The sequence below is a fragment of the Salarias fasciatus genome, chromosome 10 (assembly GCF_902148845.1).
Source record: "Salarias fasciatus chromosome 10, fSalaFa1.1, whole genome shotgun sequence".
Classification (NCBI taxonomy): domain Eukaryota; kingdom Metazoa; phylum Chordata; class Actinopteri; order Blenniiformes; family Blenniidae; genus Salarias; species Salarias fasciatus.
This window is the reverse complement of record NC_043754.1, coordinates 1,898,442-1,922,793: the sequence shown is the minus strand read 5'-3', so window position 1 is coordinate 1,922,793 and position 24,352 is coordinate 1,898,442. Positions and strand designations below refer to the sequence as shown.

The window sequence follows — 24,352 nt, the reverse complement described above, 5'->3', positions numbered from 1 at the left end:
CTAACTAACTAACTAACTAACCCGGTGACTAATTCAAAAGCTGGTTGATCATTCCACATTTCTCTTGTGTTTTCCTCCACACACTGTTCATATATATCCTCGCACGGCGTTCTCCTGAAAGGGTCTGATGCGATCAGGGTGGTTCTCCCCCATCGGGCCGTGACCTCCGGCTGCCGTCCTGCAGATCCAGGCTTCAGCGGTCGGGATTTACGCGCACCTTTATTTCCTGAGGCGGCGGCGGCGGCGGCGCGGACGCTGCCAGATTCGCTCAGATGTTCCAGTTCCGTTTCACTGGCTTATAATGAAGCGCTCTCCTGCAGGTCGATACGGCGCGGTCCGAGCGCTCCGGCCCATTGTGAGCGCCGCCGCCTGTTCACGGAGCGCGGGCTTTATGTGGCATTACGAGGCGTTTTACCCACAACCCCGCGGCTCGGCCCCCTGATCCGGACGAGCGTTGATTTGATGGTGTGTGGCCAGTGAACGGTGTGTGTGTGAGTGTGTGTGTGGTGTGGTGTGTCGATGGGAGGAGAACGGTAAAATGTGACAAAAGGTTTAATAACATTTCCTGTGACATTCATCAACCCCCCCCCCAGGCCGCATTAGCAGGGTCTCTTCATGCGCCGTGCACATAGGTTACCTGCAGCTGGAGGCGGCGTCCAGCTGGGAGCGCCTATAGCGGGCTGCAGCCGCGGCGGGGGTCTGCTGTGCGTGTTGTGTGTGTGTGTGGTGTGTGTGTGTGTGTGTGTGTGTGTAAAGTACTCCTGAACCAATTAGCCCCCTCATCGGGGGTGGGGTCCAGACGGAGTTCCACAGGGTACGGCCCTCAGCCCTGTGGGGTCCCGGCCAATGAGAGCTCTAATTAGCCCCTCTTGATTGGCTCGGTAACGGCGCCGCCGACCAAGGTGACTCCGGCGCCGCGGAGCCGGCTGTAATTAGTAAACAAGCATGGCGGCGGTAATTGGTAAACACGGCGTCGGGTTTGTTTGGCGTCGGTACGAAGCTGCCGCTGCGCTCGCGGTTCCTGCGCCGGCCGCCTGATTGAGTTTGCGCCGCTTTGTTTCCTTCCTGCTCGGATCGCTCGGCGTTGATACGTCGTACGTCGGCCGAGTCGTCCGCCGGCGCCGCGCCACATGGCGAGCAGCTCGCAGCGGAGAAATGAATTAGTGAGGGGGGGCGAGGAGCTGGAATCCGGCTCCCATTATGTAATCACAGCAGCATCCGGCGGTCGCCGCGGTAACGGGGTTCTGAGGCACCGGCCGACCCGGACTGACGTCCCGCTCTGCTCTGGTTCTGTCTCCCCGCAGTCTCCATGTGACGCCGTCCCACGATGCAACATGTGTCCCCAGCGCCTGCAGTGACGATGATGGCCACCCAAGCGTTCCTCCTCCATCGTACCAGGAGAGCCAACAGGTGAGGGGGGGGGCGGTCCGCCAGGGCCGGGGAGGCCGGGGAGGCCGGGGCCAGCAGAGACCAGGGACCACAGAGACCGGGTCCAGGAGAGACCAGGGACCACAGAGACCAGCTCACAGAGAGACCAGGTCCCACTTAAACCAGGGAATGGTCGCACAGAGACCAGAGAACACACAGACCAGGAACCACAGAGACCAGGACTATGGAGACCAGGAACAACAGGGACCAGATACCAGCTGATACAGAGGCCGGTCACACAGAGACTTAACTCTAACCCATTCACACTTACACTAACCTCATGGAAACACAGCGGTTCTCAATGCCTGGAAGATATATGTATACACACACACACACTTATATATATATACATACACATACACACACATATATATATATATACATACATATATATATTTTTTTTAAGAATTTCTGGATTAAACAGAGAGAAGTGGAGAGTAAAGTAAAGTAAAGTAAAGTAAAGCTGATTTCTGAATTCTTTATCAGTTGTATTAAGGATGTAGATGGTGTTGGTGTGAGACCAGGTACAGATGGAGAACGAGCAAAACCACCCACACCCCCAACACCGACTGCACCACTAACTCCACCCACACCACTGACTCCACCCACACCACTGGCTCCACCCACCCACTGGCTCCACCCACCACTGGCTGTCCACCCACACCACTGACTCCACCCCCACCGCCACCAGGGCGACCGCAGAGCAGCCGCGAACCGCCTCTCCTCCACACAGACGTTTCATGTTAAAACTCGAAGCCGCTCGTTTCATCAGATGCTGCTCGTCGTTTCCGCTGCTCCATATAATCAGGACAGGAGTGAAAGGCTGATACACACTGTGTGGCGCTCCGGGGGGGTCAGAGGTCACGCTCGCTGCGTGTCGCCGCCAACAGGTCGGCGGAATTAATGAAGCCGGGCTCACCTGTTGGACGATCCACCGGCAGAGGTGAAGTGGAGCGGGGTCACCCCCCCCCCCCGCCGCCGCCCGTGCCCGGAGGATTAGTGCCAGGGGAGAGCTTCCCGAGCTGCAGCCCGGTGCGCTCGCAAAATGCAAATGAGAGCTAGTTAAGTGTGAAGAAGCTAATTTATTTCCCATTTGGTGTCGGGATTAAGACTTGAAGCTTCCTCTCCGCCCCCCCCAGCTGGAAAAAAGACGGGGTGGGGGGGGGGCTCATTCCTCAGAAAGAGCAGAGAACGGAGAGGAAGTGGGGTAAAGGAAGAAGACGACAGCAGATTCAGACACAGGAAGCTGCAGCGACCGTGAGCCACCAGTTCAGAGACGACAGGGTCACCGACCGGGTGGGATCCGGGTGGAACCAGGTGGTTTTACAGACTGATCCACCGACCGAGGGGATCCGGCTGGATCCGGGTGGTTTTCAGACTGATCCACCGACCGAGTGGATCCGGGTAGATCCGAGTGGATCCGGGTGGTTTTCAGACTGATCACTGACCGAGTGGATCCGGGTAGATCCGAGTGGATCCGGGTGGTTTCAGACTGACTCATCAGATCAACCACAGTGAAAATCCTGTTTCAGTCATGATCCTTCCCTGAAGATGACACCGCCCCCCCCCCACCTTGTGTCTCCACAGATGACGGGCACCACTCAGCAGAACACCAAGACCCCGCAGGTCCACCTCCCAGCAGCCTCTGCGGCGGGGAACACCTCCGTCAGCGTGACCCTTGACCCCCAGGCGCAGCTGGAGTCTGACAAGCGGGCGGTCTACAGGTCGGTGGCGCTCCGCTCCGTGTCTGAGAATCGAGCCGAACCGCGGCTGAGCGGCGGATTTACCGCGCTCTGAAAGTGTCCGTGGCCTGAGAGGGTCGTGACCCCGGGAGGCTCGGGGAGGCTCGGGGAGCGGCCTCTCCGCCGTTGTTCGCTCTGTGTGCCGGGACCCGCTGCTTCCTTCTGACTTTTAAAACGCCATTTATTTCTCTTTCACGCCAACAGTCATTTTCAAAGGTAAGCGCCTCTTCAGACGGTCCACAGCTTCAGCTGTCAGACATGGCGGGGGGGTCGTGACCTTCAGGGAGCTTTGTTCACGTCACAGGTCACGACTGACTGCATGCGACGCACCACTGGACCACTGACACTGTACGGCTGCTTTCTGCATCCTCCATGTCTTTACAGGCACTCTGCTCGACACACTGATCAGCTGCACCGGGTGTGTTGTGTGTGTGTGTGTGTGTGTGTGTGTGTGTGTGTGTGTGGTGTGTGTTGTGTGTGTGTGTGGGTGTGGTGTGTGTGGTGGTGTGAGTGGAGGAGGTCACATGACTGTAGTTGTCAAATGATTTGGAAAAGTTCAGGACATCAGAACTTCTCATCAGGTTTACAAGACTGTAAATGGTCTTATTAAAAAAACTATCTAGTTTCAGTGTTCAGAGCATAACAGCTCGTACTTTGCCTTTGAGTGATTTTAACATTATTAAGTTTTGTTTTTTTTTTAAAAAAAAGGCCTGATGACATTTTTAAGCTGTTCTTCCACAATAATTTTTTTTTTATGTAGTTTGTTTCCATCATCAAAACTCACTCATTCATATTCAGACATGTATTAAATTTTTCAGTTCATTTCAAACAGAGTAAACTGAAAAGAAAAAAACTTATTGTAACTGAAATGAACGTTAAAAGGAAACCTAGGGGAAAAAAAAGATTTTGACTCATAAAAAATGAAAAAAAATCAAATTTTATTGGATTTCTCTTGATTATTAAAGTTGTTATTAGAAAATAAATGCATTTTCAAAAGGAATAAATCATTAAAAATGAGTTAAATGAGCTATTAATTTGAGTGTAATATTTCTCAAAGTTTATTTCTATAAATCCAACTTTCTTGCTCCATAAAAACATTTTAACTCATTTCTATTTCCTGTTTTTTGCAGATGACTCTCTTTAAACTTCTTGTCTTTAAACTTTACATTCAGATGACATTGCAATAATTCAGAAATTTACTGTAAAAACAATTAAGATCATTCCCATTTTTCACCTGTCATTAAAGAAACAACCTTTAAACAATCTGTCGTTTCCATCAACAACGTTTTGGTCAAGTTTTTTTTTTTTTTTTTTCAAATTGAGTTGTTCTGGGACGGAGAAGCTTTGGTGGGCGGGGCAAGACCGCCACTCTTCCTGGTTCCAGAGCCAATCAGATTCCTCAGGTTGCCAAGCAATCTGTTCTTTATGACTGCAGCGTCGGGCGTGTGCCAGAGACTGCCGACCTTGAGACGCGCTCCTCACCTATACTGTCTAAAGTCAGGTAAAATCTCCCAAACTGGCAACCTGCGCGACGCTCTCCGGAGGGGAGGTGGAAGCGATGAGCTGAAATATCGATCGATAAATCCGCTCCTTCACTGCAGCTCAGAACACTGGAAACGTTCAGTTTTATGAAGGTGCTGGTGGACCTCTTGGGTTGTTTAAATATTTCTGGGTTCTTACCCTCAAACCCCCCCCCACCACTACAATATTGATGCCCCCCCCCCCATAACGAGCTCCTATTATCTATTGATGAGGTGAATTATTTAAAGAATACAGACGGTTTGACTCGGCTCTTCCGGTGGAGTCAGCGCACCAACGAAGATCCGGATTCTGCAGGGTTAAGTTTGACTGTGGGGGGGCAGACTGAGTCGGGGGAGGGTGGGGGGCAGACTGAATCAGGGGGCTCCTCGGGACCCACCCGGGGGTATCCGCCTGTCTGAGGAGGGGGGGCTGCTGGAAAGAGCAGGGAGGGCTTTGATGTTTGGAGGCGCTCTGGGGGGGGCTAACGGCCTTCCCCCCACCACCCCCAGCCCCCAGCTCTCTGCCCCCCCCCCCCCCCCCCCCCCCCCCACCCCCACCCCCCACAGTGTCTGTGACGTAGGCTTCTGGGTATTACTGTACATCCAGATTCTCTTCTACAGAGAATACATTAATGCTAATAATGCTAACGCCGGCTGCGCTAATTAATGTAAAACAGTTTCTAACATGCAGGAGGGGGAGGGGGAGGGGGAGGGGCACGTGCACACGTGCATGTATGCACACGTGCACTAGCAGTGATCCAGCGGCTGATTAAAGCAGCGGCTCCACACATCCACAGTGACACGTTTAGCGTGAAGCTGCTGCAGCAGCAGCTCAGGTGGAGGGTGTCTGACACGTGGCCCCCGGCCTCACAACGGCCCTCCAGACAGCCCGACCGGCCCTCCACAATAACGAACAATGTATTATTCAGTATTTTACTGGTATGGTCCACTCAAGATCTTTGCTAGCTTAGATGCTAATTTGGGATTTCCTGTAAGAGAATTCGGGGCATGTTTGGGGGAGTTCTATATTAGAGATGTTAGCATGAAGTGTTGTGTTTTTTACGCTGTTGGTAGACTCTATAAAAAGATGAATTAACTTTGTATTCCCAGCATGTAACCGTGCAGCTTCAGCTACGCTAGCCACATGTCAACAGACGCTACAACGAGCTTAACCTCAACTTGACATCACTTTAACTCAGACTAAATGAATTGACACTCATTTAACCTGAAGCTTGATTATCTCTGAATTTGCCTCAGCTTAAACCCAATTTAGCCCTGATTTAATGCTAACTAAAGTCTGTCTTAACCATAATTAACTCGAACTTTACCCTGATCTAACCCCAAATAAACTTCAATTAACGTCAACCTAATCTTGATTTAGCCTCACATTAACCTTGCCCTAACCTTGAGTTGATCCCAGTTCCATCTTGCTGTATTTGGGTTAGGGTTTTACCTAACCTCGGCCTAATCTCGCATTAACCTTGACTAACCTGAAACTTTAGTCTGACAGTGAGAAGCTAAAGCTGGAAGTACAAAAATTAATTTTTCAAAATTTAACTGGTTTTTACACTCAGCCCATGAACTGCCCTTGTCCCCCCTGAACTGCCTCACATGCCCCCTGAACTGCCCCATGTGGCTTTTGAACTGCCCCTGTGCACCCTGAACTGCTCCACATAGCCCCTGAACTGCCCCGCGTAGCCATTAACTACCCTTTTGGCCTCAAACTGCCCTTATGGACCTCAAACTGCTCTTGTGGTCCTTGAATGGCCCAGTATGGCCCTTGAACTGCTCCAGGTGAACGTTAACTACCCTTGTGGCCCTTGAAGTGCCCCACATGGCCCCTGAACTGCCCCACATAGCCTCTTAAGTGCCCCTTTGCCCCCCTCTGGGCTCCGTTCGACGAGCGCTCACTGTAGGATTGTCTTCTGCAGTGTTTCAGCCATCAGGACACATTCGGTCCGTTCCTTTGAGCTGGTGGCTCGTCTTGCCTTCCCGCCTTCAGGCTAACCTTGCCTTTGTCCTGATTCCTGCTTTGTGTTTGCCAAATCGGCATGAAATTAACTTTTCCTTCTTCACTCTCTTATCCCCTCATCTAATTTTCTTATCGTTTTCTTCTCAGTAAACCAACTCAGAGGCTGATCTGGTTGTTTTTATTATGATGAAGCGTTAGGGAGGTTCAACACTCCACCCAACTCCAGTTGTTTCCTCTAGTTCCAGTATCAAGTTCCAGTGTCACAGCAAGTTATTGATATCAGTTGAAATTTCAGGTTGACCCTAAACTGACCTTTACAGGTGGACTTAATGTGACATTCTCTAAACCTCCTCGTCATGTGGTTGATAATTTCAGTCCATTAAGAGGCCAAGGCCTCAGAGTGTCATCAGCAGCTAAAACAGATCCAGAGAGACTGGAAGAGTCACAGAAAGACAGAGAAGTGGACTGTGTCCTCCATTAATCCCCCTCAGTGGCAGCTGCTTCAGCATGAGTCAGGACCAAGTCATGCCGGTAGATTTTAGTCTTGTTGTATGTATCTGTATCCATCCATCTATTTTTAACCACTTATCGAAGACTGGGTCATGGGAGCAGCAGTCTAAGTAGGGATGCCCGGACTTCCCTGTTCCCAGACTCTTAATCCAGCTGTTCTGAAAAGATCCCAAAACGTTCCCAGGCCAACTGAGAGGCATAGTCTCTCCAGCGTGTCGTGGGTCTTCCCCGGGTCCTCCTCCATGGTGGAACATGCCCAGAACACCTCCCCATTGAGGCGTCCAGGAAGCGTCCTTAACAGATGCCCGAACGTCCTCTGCTGGATCCTCTGGATGTGGAAGAGTAGTGGCTCTACTCCGAGCTCCTCTCTGGTAATGTACCTCCTCCCCCTATCTCTAACAGAGCGCTCTACGGAGGAAGACCATTTCAGCTGTTTGAATCCGGGATCTTGTCCTTTCGGTCATAACCCAAAGCTCATGACCATAGGCGAGGGTACAACGCCTACAGACCGATTCAACGCCTGCATCACTGCAGTTGCTGCACTGATCCGCCTGTCAATCTCACGCTCCATCCGTCCCCGACTCGTGAACAAGACTCCAAGATTCTTGAACTCCTCCACCTGAGGCAAGTTCTCTCCGTCGACCTGGAGCGGGAAGACCACCTTCTTCCAATCGAGGACCATGGCCTCTGATTTGGAGGTGCTGATCCTCATCCCCATTGCTTCACACTGGGCTGCAAACCGCCCCAGTGCATGCTGCAGGTCTGGGTTCGATGGAACCAACAGGACAACATCGTCTGCAAAAAATGAAGTGGTGTGGCTACCATACTGGACCCCCTCTGGCCCCTGACTGCACCTAGTTGTTCCTCCTGGATCCGAGGTTTGACTATCCGTCCAGTCCTTTTCCTGGGAGGGTGAGGAGTCCTCCGTACCCCCTTTTTCTCTTTTTAAAAATTGAAACCATCACCCTGGTCTGCCTATATACGCAGTTTTGTCCTCTACCTTTTCATTGTTGACCTGCAGTGTGAAAAACAGGAAGAGGAGTCTCATTAAACAGATCACTGTGCAGCTGAAGAGTCTCTTCAACACTGAAGCAGCACCAGAGTTTTCAGTCTCCATGTGGATGACTGTAATCTGCATGCTGGAACAAAGGCAGGAGGCGGGAGTGTCTGCAGTGTGTCAATGCTCATGAGAATGTCAGGAATTAGCTGTGTGTTAATGCTGATCACTGCCAGGATTCAGTAGTGTGTTAACGCTCGTGACTGTCAGGATGCTCTGTTGATCATCTGTCTCAGAGATGTCAGTATTCAGAGATGCTGCACATGAAGATCTCTTCCCACTCTCTGCAGAGAGCTAATGCTAGTGACTAAACGCACCTTGTTACTTTGTGATAAACAGTTAAAATTTACTTCACTTCCGTCTCCCACAGCGACTCAAGTTATTCACCCAAAAAAACCCACAAACAGCAGCGTTATTTTAACCGTGTGGGGGCTGCGCACTTTGAAAGGAGAGCGAAAGCACGAAGAATCAGCATCTCAGACACTTTTTTTCTTTCATTATTTTGCTCAGGAAGTCTGTGTCGGCTTTAATGTTTCTCTTCACTAATTGCTGGAATGCCAACTTTCTGAGGAGATGTGTGGTTTCCTCTCCGCCGCTCTCTGTCTCACTGCCTACTTTGTTATTAGCGGCGGAGTAAATGTGTGATAGGGTAATTAGCCTAATGAGTTGTGGCATTTACTATAAAGATCCTTCTGGCTTCTCTGCATCTTATTAAAAAGCCAGCGAAGGTTTTTGTTTTTCACTTTTTTTTAAAGTTGCGGATGTGGCGCTCGCCCCGCCGATGGAGGCTGATTCGGCTCCGAGATGGAAACGCAGCATTTAATTGAAAGAGACATCATAATGGAGCTCCTCTGTTTTAAGCAGAAACGTCCTTGTGTGAATTCACCGAGTCGGGCGGAGGAGACGTGAGGAGAACTTACGGCGGAAACTTCAAATCGGAATCAAACTTCAGCTCAATTTCCAGAGAGATGAAGAACTTTCAGCTCCGCTCTCAACGTGTCTGCTGGTTTCTTCTTTTATCAACATCAAACCTCAGACATGTCCTCACATTTATTAACAACAGCTGTTCATCAGACGAGCTTTCACGTTTTCTCATGTTGGCATGCTAATTCTAATGCTGCGTAGAGCTGCTAGCTTCATTCTGTTGAGGAAATAAAAACAGAAAACAGCAGTTTCACTACTTTCTGAATTCTTTTTAGGCGTAATGCTGCCGACACATATGCTAAAGTTAGCATGCTGGCTAACTCGCGCCAGCCTGTGTGGTCTTGTAATATCATGTCTTACCACAAGATGGTGTATTGAGTCACTATTACATGTTTAGCATCTCAGTACTGAAACTAAATAGGCCAAAGAGGCAATTCTTTTCTCACAAATTAAAAAATTAAGCATGGGAAAGAAGTGCTGACAAAAATGAAGTGTTTTTCAAAAAAAAAAAAAAAAATGAAGGCAGAGTAATGGAAATTTAAATGTATATTTTCAAAATAAAACTCTTTGTTTCCTCTTTGCGGCCTGGAACCAAATAGAGGAGCCCTGATGTCAGCTCCTCATGAACTCAAGACACCATCTGGTGGTTCACAGCGGTATTGCTGGAGGTGTCAACAAGTTTATGATTATAGGATTTTCAAAGTAAACAAACCACTTTTCTCTCGACTTTTTGAAGCGATGAGTGCTAAACGTTCACAGCCGTGATTCATGAGCGCTCGTCTTGTTTTTCCCGGCCACATAAATCGTGAAGCAGGCGGCAGCAGCTGTTTCTGCAGCTCCAGACGCTGGCGGTGAAGGAACGCGCCGCTCGGCTTCTGCTGGAAGTTTCCTCACGTCTTTCCTTCCCGTTTGCGCCATAAAGCAGAGAAAGGGGAGCGTTTTGCAGTGTTTTGAGCGCCGGGCTCTCTCACTCGGCGTCGGAGGCCCACATGCTGCAGATTAGCGTCCGCCGGCGCTGCGGAGGTCCGATCTGAGGGCGCCGCTTAGCTGGTCGATTTAAGTCGGAGGTTAAGATGCCGGCGGCGGCAGCGGAGCGTTTTCTGCCTCGGGTGTGTTTGTGCCACTTGTTGCTGATGGCAGAAGACGGCTGAGCCCCCGGAGCAGCGTGCAGCAGGGGGGGGCTCTTTTCATCGGCTGTGTTTTTGTGTTCCCGCCTTCTTTAACGCACCGTAAAGTCTGTTTATGCTCGAACCACAATGCTTCCACCGCCTCCCTCCCTCGGTCTGACGGAGGCTTAACCCCCCCCACCCCCACCCGGCAATGCAGGAAACTGTGTCAAAGCTCAAGAGCTTTTATTGGCTGTTTCTTTTCCTCTTTTCATGACTCTCCTCGCCGCCCGACTTTAGATGTGAAAGGAAGTCCAAAATTTACTTTCCTGGATTTTTTTTATTTTTTATGTTTGTTTCTTCACTCGGGCAACTTAGTAATCCGTGTTATCTTTTCTTGGCACAAGAGTGGCCTACAGCAAACACAGAAGAGAACACATTTGCACTTCACAGCTGTCGAGCGATCCCCTCTGGAAAGACAACAGCCGTCATTCAGCCGCGGCGCTCGCATCCTGCCTCCGTCTCTCCGTTTCCTCGCCCAGAACAAGTGTCGCTGCTTTTCCTCACAAGTACCTTCCTCTCGCTGCTTTATGTGTTTTTCACCTCCTCCGATGCTCCGGCTCCGGTCTGGAGGTTCGTTCTGTGACTGCATGCAGTCAGAGCTTCACCTGCATCAGTAAAGACATGAGGACATTTGATTATAAACAACATTGAGAGCAGGATCGGACTGGTATGTTTCAGGTTTTGTGTCACATGATGCGTCAAAATGCCACAGAAATAGACAGAGGGATGGAATTGAGTTGATTTACAGATTTCCTGTAGACAGACGATGCTTTGATTTTTGGATTTGTTCCAGTTTTTACTTTAATTCTTTAGAACTTCACTGGTTTAAAAGTGGAATTCGAACAATTCAATTTCATTTGAAGAGATGACTAAAGAGGCCTGGGATTTTTTTTTCTTTTTTTGGTGATGAGTAATTTAGATTATCAGATGCATAAGATATAACAATCTGAATTTGTAATTGTCACAAAACATGCAAAAAACGGAAACATGAACATGAAACCTGTAACCTGCTGCTTTTATTCGTCTCAACATTGATCATCCAGGAACGTGAAAAGACTCATCCTCTCCTGCAGTATCACTCTGCACCTCTAGATGGCGAGTAGCCATCTCCGCTGGCTCACTACTGCCATCCAGTGGACAGAAGGAGTAGCGTTATCCTGTGTATCGAGCGATGTGTCGCAGTGCTGAAAGCCGAGGGGAAGAGATGGGATTGGTTTGGTTTCAGCTTTTGGTTTTTACCAAAATGTGTTTCTGTTTATTCTGTCATGACAGAAAATGATTACAGTTCAAAAACAGGAGTTTTTGTGCTGCTTTCACGACACACAGACACACACACACACACACACACACACACACACACGCACACACACGTTAAATGCTGAGTGGAGGCGTTTCCTTCACAGACAAACAAAAAAGCCCAAAATGAAGTCCGACAAGAGGGCAAAACAGGCGAGTTTGAAAAGTAAGAGACAAGGAGGCAGGATTTATTCACACACACACACATACACACACACACACACACACGGAGACGTGTAGCCCGGGGAAACGGGGCCTCGTCGGGAGCTGGCTCAGCAGGGCTCCGCCACAGACTGGTTCTGATATGTGGGGGTACAGGAGGCCTGATTAGACTGGAAAACAGTGGGGAGCAGAGCGAGCAGCTCACATAAACACATACCTTGGAACCCGCCCGCCCCCCCTCGCCCGGACCCCCCCGGCGGCCTGCCAGATGACTGAGAGCAGGCGAACGTGGCGGGCTCCTCGGATGACTCCGCCGCTTTGATTCCAGCCTGTTTTCGCACTCGGCTCGGCGGGTTCCCTATTCCCGCTAACTCCCGCCGCATTCCAGGAGGAAACTCCGGCTGGGCTCCAGCCACCGTTCCGGGTCCCTGAACGTCAGTGGACCCCACACAGGAGCACCACTCGGGGGCCTTTCTGGAACCCTGATGGTTCATGTGATGGATCTGTGTGAGTCGGTTTGAGGGAACTGTGTGGAGAATCCAGCCACATTCAACAGTACAACGTCAAAAAGTCAAACTGTGGAGCGTTAGAAGGACAAACAGAAACGGGCTGGACGCCTCCGACGCATGTTTATAGACTGTTAGTGAAAACCAACACATGAGGACGTGAGAAGTCCACAGGAGGCCTCCAAACCGGGACTGAGAACCGACGAGGTTTCATCAACTGCAGCACTGTGAAGATGAGCAGACGGGATCAAATGAAATCAGACGGGATCAAATTAAATCTTCAGATAAATGTAGTTCAGGGGAAAAAGCTTGTGAAAATAACAAAACAAAATTAACTGAAATGAACAAAACACTTAATTTAACCCAAAGTTTCTCAGTGCCGCCGAGAACGATCCTTCAGTTCATAGTGTCAGGAATCTGTGTGTGTTCCTCAGTGTGTTCCTCTGCTGCTTCCTCTGAGTGTGTGTGTCTGCCTCGGTGTGTGTGTCTGCGTCTCTTTGTGAATGTGTGTCTATATCTCTGCCTCTCCTGGTCTCCCATCCTTCCTGTGGCCTTGTCCTTCCCTGGTTTCCTCTCCTCACTCCTTCAATCATTCTATTATGTCCTCGTCCAATCGTCTCTCGGCTCTCGGCCCCGCCCCCTTCCTCCAGTATTTAAGCCTCCTCTCCTTCTGTCTCTGGTGCTCGGCTGTCAGAGTTCTTTTGTTTTTGTATCCTTGCGTTTCTCCTCTGGTTTCCTGGACTTTGCTTCTTGGATTCTTCTCTTTGGTTTTTCCGCTCGTTAGCCAGTCTGCCGGGTTTGGACCCGATTCTGCTCCAGGTTTTACCTGTGTGGACCTGTGCCTTGGACTTAAGGTCTGGCCGGTCTGTAGGGTCGAGGTTGAGTGTTTGAGGGAACTGCAGTGTGGTGAGAGAGCAGAGTTGGAGAATGTTCTTGGCAGCCTTCTTGTGTTCTTCAGGAACCGTTTGTTTCCTTTAATAAAGCGTTTGAAGGTGATTCCTGCTCCTTCCAGCTCCAGTCCTGAAGCAGCACAGTTAACTCAAACCAGCTGCTGTCTGTTCTTCCACTTTCAGAGGAAGATCACTCTGCGGGGTGGAAGGGTTCTCATATTCTAATTACTTCAAGTACCTTCTAACTATATTCTTTAACTCATTTTTAGTAAGTTCTCCAATAACTCTAGTAGATTTTAACAAACTGCGAATGTGAGGGGTAGAACTGAAAACCAACCATAAAAACCATTATATGATACACACCAGCACATGTTCTCTTTTCTTTACTTTTTCTTTAGAAGACTAAAGTTTAAAGTAAAAGTCACAAACTGATCACACTCGTTCACCAAACTGTGTATAATAAAGACGATTTAACATCCAGCGTGACTGAAGACCGAATTCAGCCTGAAGAAGCTAATGGAACGTGAATTCATTCGTGTAGAGGCGCTCCGATGCCGCTTTCTTAAAGGACAAGTATGAACACTAACCTTTAGCTGCTCAACACCGAGTCCAGGAATGAGGACTGAATAAACACCTTAAGGCTGAATTCAAACTCCAAACACAAACGACATGCGACGGCAGTGAACCACCTCAACACAGCCTCTGGGTCGATGCTCTCACCTCCAGCTTCAGCCATACAAAGAAGTTAAAATCCGTCCCCGAAGGAAAACAATGATCAGGAAGAACATGCAAACTGAACCCAGATAATCCTGCTGTGAGGTCACAGTGCTAACATGCTAACATGCTAACAGAAACAAAAGGTGATCGGTTCTGGATAAATACTGAAATGGCCTGCAGTTCTTAGACAAACGGTTGAATACAGGTTTGCAGGGAGGAAGACGGAGCGCCGTCACTTCCTGCTGACTGTGGACACGGATCAGGTTTTCCAGGGTTTCTGCAGTCCGGTGTGACGTCCGGACCCGGTTCTGTCTGGACCGGCCGGTCTGAAGCAGCACCTCGCCTTCAGGTTTCAATCACTGCTGGACTGATTCCTTCTCCTGGGTGACCCAGCGCGGTGCAGCACTGGAGGGTGGTGCTGATGGGGGTGGGGGGTGGGGGGTGGAGTAGGGGGGTCGTGCTGACTCCACTCACTGGCCGTCCTGTAAATCGTTCTTTTATGGCCCTTGTAATGATCCCCCAGCCGGCAATCTTCACTTCGTCGCACTGCAGATACGAACCTGCCGCTCCTGGCAGTGGAGTTCAGGATGGTTGGAGGAGGTGGAGGGAGGCTGGAAGACACACACACACACACACACACACACACACACACACACACACACACACACACACACACACACACAGAGCTATGTTCATGTTCATAAAAATGCATGCCTTTTCACACCCCATCTACCCTAATCCTGACTTCCTGTGTAAAGGTCATAGAAAGCTCCGGAGGGTGGTGTTTTCACTCTGCTCGCTGGCAGTCGGGTCCGACTGTGAGCGACGGGCCACCGCCGATGATTTCCCCACCCCACGCCACCCTCCACATGTAGACCAGACCCAAACCTGCCGTCCAGACGAACGCCGTTCCTCCCTCTCTGTCTGTCGTCGAGTTTATTCGTCCATCTAAACCCGGACGTGAGGTTTAAAGCGTCTCTCCTCTGGTTTTTAAGTGTAGCACTTTTGCTTTAATGGTTCCACGCAGCCTCCTCCTGAAATGTTTCCCACGAAACGAGCAAATGAATTGCAGCGAGCGAGAGAAATTAAATGCAAATATAATATATGAAATGCAAATGGCTGCACGTCAAGCTTTTCACAAAGCTGACCAGATCCATCCCCGTGTACACACCGCGTTTTAGATTTCACAGCCTCAATTTAATGTACTGTTTCTGAATGTTAATTAGAGTGTGTGTCATTAAAGCAGACGCGCTTTAGTGTTTCCTCTCTCGGTGAGACGGCTGCAGAGCCGCCGAGCCGCATTGTTTCTCCTAAAAGCTGTAAACGTGAAGAATGTGACTCCGGGGATTTGTTTTGTGCCGAATCCCTTTCGACACACGCTGGGAGCGGTTTATGAGGAACGCCACACTCACGCAGCTCGGACGGCTCCTCCGAGTGTGTAGGTTTTCATTTAGCAAATTTATTTTATAACATTATCTTCTTTTGCAACACAATGTTCTTATTTAGCTCATTCATATATATATGTGTGTGTGTGTATGTGTGTGTGTGTGTGTGTGTGTGTGTATATTATACCATCACCCCATTACCACCACACACACATGCTAGATGCGAACGCTCCAGCAGCCGGACCAGACCCAGTTCACCCATCAGAACTCAGCTCTCCTTAAGATGAAGAATTGACTCTAAAATAATCAAACATTTTCAGTAAACATCACTGAAACCAAATGCATGTCTGTGAGTAGAAAGAATTTGTTTGCAGACGACGCTGTAATTTTTTTCACTGTCAAACTGAAGGAGTCAGCAAAACCTGAATACCTATTAGAAATGATTCAAACAGCATGTATGAGCATTTATTGATTGATTCAGCAACTTCATATCCAGATTTTTATTGGTTTGATTGTCTGAAGAGGTTAAATCCCAGAGATGACAGTTTTAGGGAGCTGTGGATTTTAACCACATTTCTTTACAAATATTCCAGCTGTAGTGATAATCAGAGGTAAGTCAGTAAAGCACATGTTCCTCCACATTGTTTTCTATATTTATATCGATTATCTCTTATTGCTGCTCTATGGTTAAATGAGTCACTGACAGATGTATATGTGGAAAAAACTGACGTCTTATTTTATTCGCACATTGGACTGTTGTCAGAATGACAAATAAAATATATGAAATAGCAAAAATAACCTAAGCAAAGAAAAAATGTCAAATTTTGAGCTCATGTGCTTTGTATTTATGTATATTCATTTATATTTTATAAATGTAATGAATGTTTCTAAACATGCTAGATAGATAGATAGATAGATAGATAATAAGCTAAAGAAGTCAAAATAGCTGAAGCAGCTCAATTATCTAAAACTGCTGAAACCTTTAAAATGGTTTAAAATGCCTTAAAAATTGTCAACTTACTAATATGGCTGAAAAGTGAAAATAGAAAAGTTGGTGGCTGAATGGCTGAAACAGCTGAAGTCACTAAGATGCTTCGTGACTAAATTAGCTCAAACAGCTATGTTTGCTGTATTGCTAAAAAAAAACTAAAATGGCTAAAACAGCTAAAATCGTTGAAATGCTAAATAACAAATTAGGAAATTGCAATTGTTAAAACTTATTAAGCCACTGTACCCTCATACGGCTATAAATGGCGTTGAAAAGAAAACTGTACCTAAAAGTTAAAAAAAGAGAAAATGGAACCACTAGAATATGTAAAGTGGAAAAAACAGGAAAACTGCTGAAAATTTAATAAAAGTTCTAAACTATCGCAGTGAAATAGGATAAAAGCGATGCAAGCATCGGCTTCTGTGTGAAGTGAAACAATATTCAGAAGTGAAGCAGTTTTTAGAAATGTAGCAGCTTTCTGCCGGTTCTCCGTCAGCTCAGGTGGTGGAACGTTCTCTCACCTTCTTAGCACCTCTAATGGGTGCAGTTGTTTTGTTTGTTGCTCTGCTGCTTTGTTTAGAGTGTGAATGTGTTGTGCGCTCTACCCACAATGCCCCTGCCCCCCCCCCCCCCCCCCCCCCATGTGACGGCAGATGTCTGCCGGCAGACGCGTTGTCGGCGTTTCTGTTTCCGTGACGTTTCGGAGGCAGAAGAAGCGGCGTCGCGGTGACTTATCACCGACAGATCGCCGCACAGTTCAACATCATACTGAACACCAGAGAAGATAAGTCAAGACGCCATCTGCAGGGTGCCCCGCCCCCCGCCCCCCACCCCCCCACGTCACCCCTGTTTAGTATTCCTGCCTCGTCTGGCTCGCCGAGCGGCATTAAATTGGGATCAGCCAGATTAGAGTATAATATAGACGACTATTAAAGGCTGCAAATGAGAGCCGTGGGTTAGTGCCCGAGTGGGGCGGCCGCCGTTCGCCGCCTGCCGCCTGCCGCCCGCCGCCCGCCACCGACACACGGCTGTCAGCGCCCCCTGCAGCACGCAGCGAGCACCAGGCCCATCACGACCCGGACGCTGTGGGGAAATCAACACCTGAACGCCTCAGATAGACGTTCTTATCCTCCATTTAGCAGCGCTAACAAGTCGTAGCTTCTGAAGAACAAGAGGAACGTCACGAACCTTTATCTACATTCAGGCATTTTGACAACATTCATGGTCCTACAAAAAAAAAAAAAAAATCATTACAAACATGAAATTAAATTAAAGTAGAAATGAACTCATGTCTGTCTGAGATTCTAAGATGTGCTTCTTCAAATAATTCCTTCACTTTTTTTTCTGGTTGAAAAACCTGCTCATTTACACAAAAGAGTTCACAGAATTTTATTACTGATGACAGAAACTCGATGCTTTAGCTTCTAATAAACCCAGAGCACCTCTTAATGTCGAATATTGAAAAATATACTTTCATTTGTCGTCTTCGTTCTGTGTTTGGAAAAATCCTCATTTCTGAAGCATGCTGTCAAAAAAAAAAAAAAAAGAAAACGTCCAAGTTTAAACAGATTCTTCAAATTGAAATTGGACAGTAAACGTCCAAAAAGGTTCATTGGTCTTCCGAGTTATAATCCAAAACAAAAGTTCTTTACAAAAGACCAGAGTGGTAACAAAATACCATTCGGTCTTTTGAAAAGAACTTTTGTTTTGGAGGGACAGTAAACGCTTTTAGGGTTTGTTTTCAGGGTTTACACCTGACTAGATATTCGTAGAGTCAGACGACGTCCGACTGCAGCGGATTGTGCTCATTTAACTTCATTATTTCAACGTCTTTCATATCTGGTGACAACTGGACAAAATCACAAAAGTCAAGAAAAAACTACGGCCAGTCGAACATACTGTGACCAAAAATAAAATCTGAGTTATGTTTGGTTCAAACTGGGTTCAAGAGGAGGAAGAGCGTCGTTTCTGAGAACCACAGATTCAATAAAGAAGAAAGATGTGAAGTTAATTTATCACACGTCGAGCTTCACACTGAAAAACATCACGAATCATATTGAACCAATAACACGCAGCTTTTCTGTTCAGTTTGTGTCAAAAGAGTCTGTAAACCTGAAGCTGCTCTCACATCAAATCAGCACCTTCAGAAATGAATTTCTGGACGTTAGCTCACTGTGACAGGAAGGCGTTCCACTTCTTAAAGGAACTCTGAATGTCTTCAGAGGACTGAATGACTCCATGGCTGCCGTCTGAGAAAGTCAGAAACCCCCCCCCCCAAAATATCATCTGCGGCGCCCCCCGGGGGGTCCTGGACCTCTGGGTGGGAACCTGGCTGCAGCCAACAGAGCTGGAAAAGACGACGTTTGATTGTTTCCCTTCAAGAAAACAGGAACGGGCAGATAAAACGTCCAGCAGAGCTTCAACACCTTCATCTCCAACCACAGATTCCCACTCCTTCACCTTTCAAAACACTACAGAGTGTTCAGACCAGCTCCAAGCTCCACACTGGGAATCGAACCAGGCTCCCTTTAGTTCTGAGCTGATTCCTGATTAAAAAAAGAGAAAGGCTGTCAGACCGCCGTCGCCTCACAGCAGAACGAGTGAAACACGACTGTTGGTCTGATTGTGTTGTTTAAAAAAATGAAAATAAGATCCCCTGCAATCAGAGGAGCTCAGTGGAATTAGCCTGTTAGCTGTGTTAGCTCCACGGAGCTTCCCGTCCATGAAGTGAGATCAGGCCCGTCAGGCAGTAGTGAAAGCGACAGTCTGAGCTCAGGACCGGAGACGGAGCTGGTTTCTTAATCTCGGTGACGTTTGAGTCTTTAACTAAAGATAGAACTGTGAAAGTCAACTAAAACCAGCTAAAGAGAAACCAAAGCTCTCCAGGAAGACTGCAGACATTCAGCCAATCATCCAACCAGTCCTAAAAAAACCCACCAGTAATAATCCAGAGGGCCTTGAAGCCCAGCAGCACCAAAGGAGTGAAGACTCACCAGAACTGGGAAGACAGCAGTCAGATAAGGGAACAGTGATGTTCTCAGTGTCTCACGTTCTTCACCCAAACTCCAACGTTCCTCTGAAACGTGTCAATAAAGAAAGATTCTCCATTTCACTGAAGAGTCTTCCTGAAGTTAACCCTGGTTTGTTGAGAAAGGTTTTGGCTGAGATTGTGGTCTTAATGTTGCCATGAACAGGTTTGTTTGTCCCTCAAACTGCTGGAATATGACTTCATGATGACTGAAAAGCCGTTGAACGCGTGGAATCAGCTCAAACGTGGACGGCGTCGATCTTCTCATGAGGGCAGAGGAATCCAGAAGGGGGACCGTGGGCCGGTCCCAGCCCGCTGCACCCTGTCTGGGCATCGGGTGTGAGTGACATTCCCGATAAAAGGCAGATGGTGACAATGTCGGTGACACGGTGGAGCCGCCGCCGCCACTGGACCATGTCCGATCCACTTAAAGATCTCTCTTTTTTTTTTTTTTTTAATCCGCAGCTGTATGTTGGCCGTGTCCTTTCGGGAATGTCACCGAGCCGCCGCGCCATTAAAGCGGCGCTCACGTGACCGAGCGTCTTGGATTCTTCCCTCTCACTGAGAGGCCATTAGCGTGTCTGCACACTGTAACGTGTTGTAACGCAGACTAATTAGCACATGTGCTCCGGCCCCTGGGGACCTTTAAATAGACCTGAGACACACTGTGGGGGCTGGAGCCCCGTCCTCCTGTCTTCACTGACCGCTGAAGGCCCGATTGCTGAGAAACAGTTTTCACTCAGATTGTGACCGGAGTAGAACTGTGTGACTCAGAGGATTTAGATCAACTGATGTGAACCGACGGAGATCAAACAGGAAGTTCAACAATAAAACAGACTGAAGTCTTCCTGGAGCGGACACTCCCTGAGACAGACGTTTGATGGACCGAGTTCCCCTCAGAGGACCAATGGACAGACATGTGGACAGACACTTGGAAAGACACGCGGATGCTTCTTTATCTCAAAGGACTTGTGGACACTTCTTATCAATAGAACTCTTTCCTCCAGTGAAGGATTAGAGCTTCTGTCCCTCTTTAGAACCATTTAGTCCTCGTTTGGACGGTCATGTGATCCGTGTAACGGCTCCACCTTCAGACCAACACTGGAACTCAGCCTGCAGTACTTTATATCACTTTCTCAACTTTTCTGGTTCGAAATGATCATAAAATAAGGATAAGTGGACAAAACTTGTATGTATCTTCAATTAAAACATATTTCTGATAAATGTAGTGAAGACAAATTGTCCATTAACTCTTTGACTCCTTCTTTGACTCTTTCCCTGACGCGTTCCCTTGAACTGTTTTTTGTTCCACTCTTCAACTCGTTCTTTCACTTGTTTGACTCGTCCTTTGGCTCATTCTTTGACTCTTTCCTTGACTTGCTGTTTTGCTTATTCTTTGACTTGTTTGACTCATTTTTTTACTTTTTTGACTTAATCCTTGACCCATTCTGTAACTCATTCTTTGACTTTGACTTGTTGTGTGACTCATTGTTTGATTCGTTCTTTGGCTTGTTGACACGTTCTCTGACCGGTTCTTTGTTTGCCGTCTCTCCACAGACACCCGCTGTTCCCTCTGCTGGCCTTGCTGTTTGAGAAATGTGAGCAGGCCACGCAGGGATCCGAATGCATCACGTCCGCCAGCTTCGACGTGGACATCGAGAACTTTGTGCACCAGCAGGAGCGAGAACACAAACCCTTCTTCAGCGAGGACCCGGAACTGGACAATCTGGTGAGCCTTGAAATGATCCGCTGAAAACTATCGTTTAATAATGTCTGGATTAGGACTGAGAACAACAGGATGTCTGCTGAAAACAAACACTTATGCAGACGATGTTACTCTTTGTGCCTGGAGATTCATTCATCCAGATAACAGTGCTCTTTCTCTTGCCCACAGTCTACATTATCTGAGACGGAGCATTAGTTTATTTGTTTCCGCCATTGTTCCACCCTGGAAACACCAAGTAGGAAATCTCTTTAGACCTAGATTTCATTTTTTTGTGAGTTAACTGCGAATAATCAGTTTTCTTTCACAAATCTAATTCTGTCATTTTGAATTTGCATCATTAGAATTCAGTGAATAGAAAAATATTGAGATGTGTCTTTTATGCACGTTGATATAGATGATATTTATAAAGAAGACATAACTTAAAACTTGTCTTATATTATGAAGCCCTAGTTAGATCGTGTCTCAAGGACAAATAACATTGAATTAGCAGCAAAAGCTTAAAGTTGATAAAGTAGCATTAGCTTCAAATCATCAAAACATGCATAGAGTGCTGCTCTATTTTATTCTACTTTGCTCTATTTTGAAGCACAGTGTGTTGATAAAATTGGCATCATTTTGAAACCTATTTTTCTACAAAACATTTTATGATTTTGCAAAATGATGTTTGATTAAACTTTTTGATCAGACTTGAATCATTGGAATGAAAGGGCATGATGTGAGTTTTCCAAACAGATCTATTTCAAAGTTATTATATTATGGTGAAGAGTAACAAGCTTCAGAGTTAACAGCACTGCTTTTAAAGCTCAATAGTGACCTTATTTCCCATCTTCATTCCTCGTAGTTTCACCTTTAATTGATCAAAAACTGAACAATGTCAAAATTTATCGAAGTTTACGTTTGAAAAGTTTGAATCTGAGCTCCAACACGCTGAAATCGCAGCTGTGCAGTGTCTTTTGTGTGTTCATTCAGGTTGTTTGTTGTGAAAGATGATAGATTTTCTGGATATTTTCTTCCTTAAATTGTTATAAATTACAATGAAAATGCACTAACTTTGACGTGCCCGTTCTGCACTCATTAGCAGGAATATAAGCGGATGTTTGTGGAGGTTTCTCCTTTTTAAAAGCCACACTCTGCTAACTTTTGAGTTTTTTGGTGGAAACAGTTCCCCGCCGGATGTGCGCTGATGAAATCCTGTCACCATTTCTTTTACATGCGATCTTTACCCATCCTCATCCGTCCTTCCGGCACTGCTAGCAGTAATTACCCGTTTGGACGTGGCGGATGCTGATGGTGTTCGCCGACAAAAGAGGGGGAGGAGTCCAAGCTGGACGTGGACAAAGACAGAGACAGGAAATAAGGAAAAGGGGGGGGAAAGCAGTGCGCTCCAGTCATTACAGGACCGACAAGTGCTGAACAGTCAATTAACCCTGCATCTGTGTGTTTTATGAGGCGCTGGGTGCAGGCGTCCCTCCCAGAGGGCACTAACTCTTCCACGGGGCAGTAATGTAGCGGCGGGCCTGGCCGGCCGCGGCGGGCGCAGGAGTTACCGGTCCCTTGATTAAGCCCAGGCAGTTTAATTAGCTGATTTATCTCCTCCTTGGACAAGCACTTTCCTGACCACGGCTTTGACCTTGGCCGGTGACTTTGAGGGGAGTACTCTGCACCGAGCGAAGGAAGCCACGCTGTCGGCGGCCGGATCGTCTGCGCGTGCGACCGGCTCGTCCGTCCACGTCGGACTCCTCAACACGTCCGAACCGTTCCCTCAGTCTGTCTTCACCAACTCGCTGTTCCCTAGCAACACTCCTCCAGTACAACGTTAAATTTTAAGTTCCTCTCTGAACCCTGCTCTTGCATGTATTCTGATTGTCTGGGTTTTCTGTGACGGGTCTGGACCTCGCTGCGACGGGGGGACACGGCGCTCTGTATTCAGACGGGTCCCTCAGAAAGACGGCGGCCGTCTCTCACGTGGAAAAATCCTGGAAAACCAAAGGAGTCGTTGGCATTCAGTCGCGTTCAGGTTGTGACATTAAACACTAAATCTTTAGTGAGTGACCTTTCAGAAAGCCACAAGGTGTTTGACAACACTTGGGAGGGTAAACGTAATGTTTCACCAGAGCCGGCGGCGCTCTGCTAACTGACGGCGCCGGGACGGGAACGCCGGCGAGCGTGTAACCTTCAGGAGACGTCTCTTCCCGCTTTCACCAGAGGAAATGAATCTGAAGCAAAAAAAAAAGTGTGAAGCGATGAAACTGTCTCCACCTGTCAAACACCAGCAGTAAAACCAAATGTGTCCAGGTCAGAGGAAACTCGGGGCTTTTCTCTCTCAGGATTTATTCAGTCGGTTTTCCGAGAGGAAACATCATTTATCACCTGCAGGGAAAGACGTCGTGCGGCTCTCACACAAACTGTTGAATTTAAATGTCGCATTTGTCACCTCGCGCTGTGAAAGAAGAGTCTTCGTGGAAGATTGTTTGCTGTGCAACAGAATTTAAAGAAGATCAAAACATTGAATGTAGTGACAGTGTAGAGTCTCCAGACTCCCGGTTTAACCGTCTGGGTGGGAAGGCTTTTGTTTGGACTATATTCTGGATTTCTGGAAGTGTGTACACCTTTACCTGGATTTACCTCCATTTCCAGCCAGAATGAGCTGAGAACATAACCCGGCTGGTTCGGGTCTTAGACCGCTGGACGTCTAGACTTGAGTTTTTTAAAGTAGATGTAACACAATAAGAAGCACTTTAAGTAAAGCTGACGAGAACAAAGCCGGAAACCTTTGCACAGATATTTCACTGCTTTCATTACGAGCCCACGATGTCAACAGGATTGGTCTTTTGTTTGAGCGCTGCAGGCCACACAGTCCCCTCAATCAGCCGCTCGATGGTCTGGAGAACTGCGCCGGTTCATATCGCCGCCTCGATCTGTTGATTTCTGCTCCGGGAGAACGGGGGATGAAAGGATTACAGCTCCCCTGCATGCCTGCAATCTATATGCATCTCTGGAACATTAAAATTGAATGTCACTCCCAGCTCATCAATAAAAGCAACCGCTGCGTCTCACTTCCCCTCCTCACATCTCGCCCTCGTCTGCAGGCTCGCCTTTTAAAGCGCGTCTGGCTGAATGCGGCCGAACGTGGAAACGTGAGAGACAAAAGGAGTGAATGTGTTCTTTGGAGACGTCGGGAGGCCATCGGTCTTCCTCCGGGGAAAGTTACTTACCTCAGTTCCTCCTGGAGCAGTGGAAGAATCGTTAACGGCGGCTCCGTCACGATAAGACTCCGCGTCGCTGGAGTTCCATTTACAGAAAGAGCAGGTCGATGGATGTCGGCAAGTCGA

At 47.7% G+C, this 24,352-nt stretch overlaps 1 protein-coding gene across 1 annotated transcript in view; it reads left to right on the top strand.

Moving 5' to 3' along the window:
- The first annotated feature begins 1,327 nt into the window (after positions 1–1,327).
- The window catches only part of LOC115395650 (pbx/knotted 1 homeobox 2), a 32,515-nt gene continuing 9,490 nt past the window's right edge, over positions 1,328–24,352 (top strand). Inside the window, 4 exon segments of the mRNA XM_030101280.1 lie at positions 1,328–1,373; positions 1,376–1,410; positions 3,016–3,152; positions 20,852–21,023. Coding sequence (XP_029957140.1) covers positions 1,328–1,373; positions 1,376–1,410; positions 3,016–3,152; positions 20,852–21,023 — 390 coding nt within the window.